This window comes from Bos grunniens, chromosome 7 (genome assembly GCF_055505025.1).
Source record: "Bos grunniens cultivar Pamir isolate PY7600 chromosome 7, Bosgru_T2T1.0, whole genome shotgun sequence".
In the NCBI taxonomy this organism is placed as follows: Eukaryota; Metazoa; Chordata; class Mammalia; order Artiodactyla; family Bovidae; genus Bos; species Bos grunniens.
The window spans coordinates 42,127,855-42,134,346 of record NC_141171.1 but is presented as its reverse complement, the minus strand read 5'-3'; the positions used below and the strand labels follow the sequence as shown (position 1 = coordinate 42,134,346).

General features: G+C 39.0%; 1 protein-coding gene across 1 annotated transcript; it reads left to right on the top strand.

Annotated features, from left to right (window-relative positions):
• Window positions 1–805: 805 nt before the first annotated feature.
• LOC147369234 (olfactory receptor 2H1-like) lies at window positions 806–1,768 on the top strand. Its single transcript, XM_086413810.1, has one exon. It carries the CDS (start codon window positions 806–808, stop codon window positions 1,766–1,768), a length of 963 nt encoding a protein of 320 aa, XP_086269936.1.
• The last annotated feature ends 4,724 nt before the right edge of the window (window positions 1,769–6,492 follow it).

Genomic DNA, 6,492 nt, shown 5'->3' with positions numbered 1-6,492 from the left:
TAAAAATACATATTTTATTATTTTATTAGTTTGATTTTTCTATTATTAAGTTATTGTTCTATATTAAAGATTTGTATTATCCCCAAGTGATTATTGAGAACATTATACAATTATTCATATAATTCAGAATTATTATACAATAACTGGTATAATTCATGTGATACACCTGGGGTAAGAGTTATTGTAGCTATTCATTAGATAAGAATATTGATGCATATTTTAAAGTTATCTATTAAGTAAGTTTAAATTGCTTCAGTTAAAAATGGTAAAACATTCAACTTAGGTTTGCCTCATTTAAAAACTGGTATGGTTCCTATCCCAAATTTTTGTTCTTCAGATACTAAAAATTATTTATGTTCAGGGTATCACTGTTTAGGACCTCCATTTCATGTGTTCCTACTCATATCACCAAACTTCAAATTGTACCCTGATAAATTAGATAACTACATATTTCAAAGCAAAAGCTTGCTGTTCAACATTTTATTTAGCTACTACATACATAGCATGAGCAATCTGGGAGGAAAATGCATGTGATCTAAGGTGATTATCTGAGGATGTCTGATGGGGATGTTATAATTACAGATTATGGGAATGAATCTCAAGGTTAGTTTTTAATGAATACTCCTTTCTATGTTAAACTCACAGCTTTTTAGAAGAGAGATTGTATGCTATTGGTCTAAGATAAGAAAATCACCAATATGTCCCATTTCCCAAGACCATATGGAAAACAAATTCTTTTCCTGTCTATTTAACCTTTTCTCAAATCTATTCACATTTTTTTCCTTAAAATTACGTCCAAAACTCTATGCCAAAAGCAACAGGAAACACCAACAAGAGCTTCCCAGTGGGATTTGTACTCCTTGGCTACTCTGAATTTCCCCAGCTAGAAATGGTTCTCTTCTGGATAGTGATCTTCTTATACACCATGATCATTCTCTCCAATATGACTATCATCTTGCTCTCATACATGAACCCTCAACTCTACACCCCCATGTACTTCTTTCTTAGCAATCTCTCTTTCTTGGATCTCTGTTTCACCACGACTGTTGTGCCCCAAATGTTGTTCAATTTGTGGGGGCCAGATAAGAGCATCACTTACATAGGATGCATCATTCAACTGGGCATGGTGCTCTGTGTTGGTGCCACACAAGGTGTCATGCTGGTGGTGATGGCTTTTGACCGCTATGTTGCTATTTGCCAGCCCCTGCGCTACACTATCATCATGCATCCTCAGTTCTGTTGGAAACTGGTGCTTATGTCTTGGCTGTCTGGACTGATTGAGTCTGTTACCCAAACACCTATCACATTCCAGCTGCCGTTTTGTGTCCACCATTGTCTGGATGACTTTGTCTGTCAGGTTCCTTCTCTCATAAGACTAACTTGTGGAGACACTTCCACTACTGAGTGGCAGATGACAATCTCTGCTGTTTTCTTTACAATTTTGCCAATGGGGTTGATCCTGACTTCTTACGGATACATAGCTCAAACTTTAGGTAAAATCCAATCTGAGGAGGGAAGGCAGAAAGCCATTGCTACCTGCTCCTCCCACCTCACTGTGGTCTTCATGTTTTATGGGACAGTGGCCATGGTTTACACAGACCCTAAGAACCACTTTGCTTCAAAACATGGCAAATTTGTCAGTTTCTTCTTCACTGTGATCACACCATTGCTGAACCCTCTCATCTATACCCTGCGGAACAAAGAAGTGAAGAGTGTCTTGCAAAGACAGCTGAGGAAGGGCATCAGCATAAGAAAAAAAAGAAACTGATCTTTTGAACCAGAATGTTCACAGTGCAGAAAATCATGACATCCGCTCTACATGAAAGTCTAAATTATTACTAAAATTGGGTGGATTTACTTCAAAGACAATACTTTATGAGTTACTATTTATTCCTACAATTTGCATGTAATTTTTGTAAAAATATCTGTACAAAGTTAATATTTTATCCATCTATTTAGTGTTCAAATATATTTGTCTAAGGAGATACACCATTTGCAGAATGAAGTTTTGATGAATTTATCTTTCTTAAGCAACACATGCAGCATGAGCTAAACATTTTAAAGTTATAAAAACAATAAATTATAAATTATCTTTCATATATACTTTAAAATTGAAAAAATGAAAAGAAATGTTTATCATGAATTCTTTTAGACAAGCCTAAAGGGAGGAAAATTTTTTCTGGAGTTTCCTTAAGTTCTTTCTACACATCCAGTCTTCCTTCTTTAATTTGACTATAAGAATGACATTTTGTATATAAAGAAGAAATCTTACATGTACATATTTTGCTATATTTTCTTTTTATTTACAGTATTTATAAGATGAAACCATAGTGAGGTGCCTCTGAGGTGTCTGAATAGAGGTGTTTAGGTATTCTTTCCTATGAAAGAGATCTATAAATTTAATTCATACTTATTTTATTCTTTTTATAATTATTAATACAAATTTCTTAAATATTTAGTCATTTCTATTCTTCTACCCATGTAAGATGTGCTGTGCTGTGCTTAGTCTCTGTTGTGTCTGACTCTTTGCAACCCCATGAACTGTAGCCTGCCAGGCTCCTCTGTCCATGGGATTCTCCAGGCAAGAATATTGGGGTGTTTCCATACCCTCCTCCAGGAGATCTTCCCAATCCAGGGATTGAACCCAGGTCTCCCACATTGCAGGTGGATTCTTCACTGTCTGAGCCACCATATAAGATAAAGCTATTTAAATATAAAATGGCATATTTTAAAAGGTAATTTTCTCATGTATTCTCTGATAAAACAGAGAATCTTTCTTATAAAGTTGTACAAACATAACTCAGCCAAAATCCAGGTGAATTTTTGTAAATGGACATTAAGTGTTAAATGGTGGTCTCAGCATTTTAGCACAATTGAGTTGAGTTGGTAATTTCCATTAAAGTGTATTGATCATTTTATAGGAACTTGTGCTATTAGGAATACCAAAGATAACACACAGTTACATGAAATTTTAAGACATCTATTTTCTGATTTATTAGTCTTTGCAATGTTCACAGTGATTCCCTAATGTCATTAGCAAGTTAGTTGAAACAGATGGAGTACTAGTGAATAGTGGAATGCCTAACACACACATAAAAGATGAAAGAGAAACTCAGCTGAAAATGTTGATAAAGATGAGAGGGAAGGTTATGCTTATTTGTGATGCTGTTAATCAAATAGGAGTTTTCTTTTTAAACATTGTATGAAAAAGGTTGTTTCTTTCAAAAGCCTAAGAATATTTCATATAAGTAAAAATTATAGAAAACGCTTTTGTTGCTCTGTTAACTGATTCAATAAAGTGGTAGTGGTTTCTGTGTTTATTTTTTCTTGTTTCTCCTTTCATTCTTTCTTGTTTCCTTTCTATTCATTACCATAATATACAATCAATTTCCTTTATAAAAATAAGTTTTTTATTTATTCCTCTTCTTTCCATTTCAAAATATTTTCTTCTTCAATAATTATTCACTCTCTGTTAGTCTTGTTAGCTGTGAAAATTGATGCCTTGAAGTGCATTTCATCACTGTCCACACCCAGAGTTTATATTAAAAATCACAAGGAGCAGATTCAGGGTTAAAATTTCTCAAGAGATGAAGTTTGATTATTTTGATTTTTTTCAGACATAAACTTAGTAAGCAATATGTTTCAAGTGAGCATCTTCAAATGACCTGACTTTTTCTTCCTAAAAGGCTCAAATGATTGGAAGCAAACTCTGAATGGAAAACAAAAAAAATAAAAAGACAACCCTGACACAATGCAGACTGACATATTTCACCTCCAAAAATAGAATACAAATAATTTTTAAGCATTCAAAAATATTAACACGATACTGGATGCTTGGAGCTAGTGCACTGGGATGACCCAGAGGGATGGTATGGGGAGGGAGGAGGGAGGAGGGTTCAGGATGGGGAACACATGTATACCTGTGGCAGATTCATTTTGATATTTGGCAAAACTAATACAATTATGTAAAGTTTAAAAATAAAAAAAAAATTAACCGAGGTATACAGTTTTCTGGGTCATGAAAGCAAACTGAAAATGTTAAAACACTGAAATCATACAGACTGTACTCTCTCAAATAATGAAATAAAACTGAAAATAAAAACAATATGTTTTTAAAATTTAGAGAAAAATCTGTAAGTATATGGAAATTAATATACACCTGAGTAAACTGAGGTAAGAGGAGTCTCAAAGGAAAATGCCTAGAATAAAACTATCAGTCTTGTATGTAAACAAAGCTTAACTATTTTTCAAGAGTAAAAGAAAACTTAGTTAAAAAAAAAGATTTTTCAGGAGATGGAGTCAAGATGAAGAAACAGGAGGACATGGAGTTTGCCTCTCCCCGTAAGTACATCAATAATTCATCAACAAATTAAACAGTTCTCACAGAGCACCTACTGAATGCTAGCAGAGGATCTCAGATACCTGAAATGACAAGCAAATCCCCACACATCTTGGTAGGACAAATTGAGGGAAAAAAAAAGAGGAAGCAACTACACCCCTGGGGGGAGTTGAAAGAGAGTAGGGGTTCCCTAACTTAGGGAAGCACCCTCATCTGTGGAGAGATCAACTGGGACAGAGAGGTAGCTTTAGTGACCTGGAAGAAAACATAGCAACCCTAAAACCTACATGGATGGTCTACGCCTCAACCCTGCACACCCAGCCTGAATCTGTTTCTGCTGCTGTGAAGGGGGCTGGATGCTGGAACATGGGATTCAGAAAGTGGGCCCAGGGAGGGGAAAACTGTTAGCTGCAAAGAGACGGGAATAAGGAGCTCCCAAACCAGAAATTTCATGGAAGAAGCTCGAGCAGCTATCGAAGAAGGGTGCCATTGTTGAGTGGTGTGCAAGGCGCAGGGCTGCCATTGTGGTCCCCATCCCAAACTCTTGCCCCAGCCTCTGCTGGTGTTAGGAGGGGTGCCAACCTGAGTAGGCTTTCTCACCCAGCTCACAACTGCTTCTTCCAGTCCCACAGGACGAGATGGGCTTGTGCACTTCACCCACCAATGCCTCCACCTCTGTCTACCTGTCTACCTGGGCAGGTGCCTGTGCTTCAGGCAGCTTCAGGAGCAGACATGTGTTGAAGGAACACATGCAGAAGTGGGGTTGAAATCACACCTGAGCACTAGGGACTGTGCAACTAAGGAATAAGAGCTAAAATCTCTGCTTATGGCTGCAGCAGCTACAGATTTACCCCCTGTGTTGGCTTTGTAGACTCAGCACCTGTGGAACTTCTGAATGTATGAGTGCTCCCAAAGCTGAGATGGGTCTAGTTTTAGCATCTGTGGGCTTTGTGAGCATGAATGCACTGAGACAGAACTAGATCAGAATCTGAGCTGCCTCCATAGCTCCCACAGTGGTTCCAAGTGCACAATTACTTCAGTCCTAGGACCTGATTTGGTGGATCTGCAGTGGTAGCCTGGTGAAAACAGTGTCTTAGAGATACTAAGGCCAACTGCCAGAATATCCACAGATAAGGTGGGGCTAAGAGCAGTCCCATGGAGAAGGTGATGGCATCCCACTCCAGTGCTCTTGCCTGGAAAATCCCATGGATGGAGGAGCCTGGTAGGCTGCAGTCCGTGGGGTCGCTAAGAGTCGGACACCACTGAGTGACTTCACTTTCACTTTTCACTTTCATGCATTGGAGAAGGAAATGGCAATCCACTCCAGTTTTCTTGCTTGGAGAATCCCAGGGACCGGGGAGCCTGGTGGGCTGGTGTCTATGGAGTCGCACAGAGTCAGACACAACTGAAGCGACTTAGCAGCAGCAGCAGCAGCAAGAGCAGTCCCAACAACACTGTAATAAGTAAGCCAGCACAGTGGTTGAAAAGTGACACCTGTAACACACTCACAGGTGATCAGCTCCAGGGGAGGAAAAATCAGTGGCTTCTCTCTCACTGCGAATGCTCCAATCCCACCTACCTCACATCACAGGTCAGAATTGCAGCAAAGAAACAGATTTAGGAGCCTCTTCTCCTACAACTAAGGAGCAGACTCTACCTCTGACACTGCAGTAACAACTATGGAGAAATGGGGAGGCCCCATTTAACGTCCAATGCAGGCTCAGGTCACCAAAACATTAGTCACATCTTCTATCAAGGTGATAAAAGCCAACATGCACTGAGTAAAGAGGGCTACTAAAAGTAGCCCTTGCACCAAATAGTATTAAGCACACAGAGACTATACAGAGATGCTCCCACATTAAAGTAGACTCCAAGAAAGTCTAAGGATCAGGAATCCAGAGGAAGAAGCCCCAGAGCATTTGGCTTTAAAGGGCAGTGGAGCCTGACTGAGAGAGCTCCACAGGGCTGGAAGAAACAGACTCCACTCTTGGAGAGTGCACACAAGACCTCATGTGCATTGAGACACTGCACAAAGTACTTCCACAGGAGCTGGGGTTAGATATAACTAGGGTCTGGGAAGTTCTCCTGAGGAGGTGGGGATTCACTGTAGCTCACTGTGAAAGTAAAGACGCTAGTGGAGGACAATTCAGAGA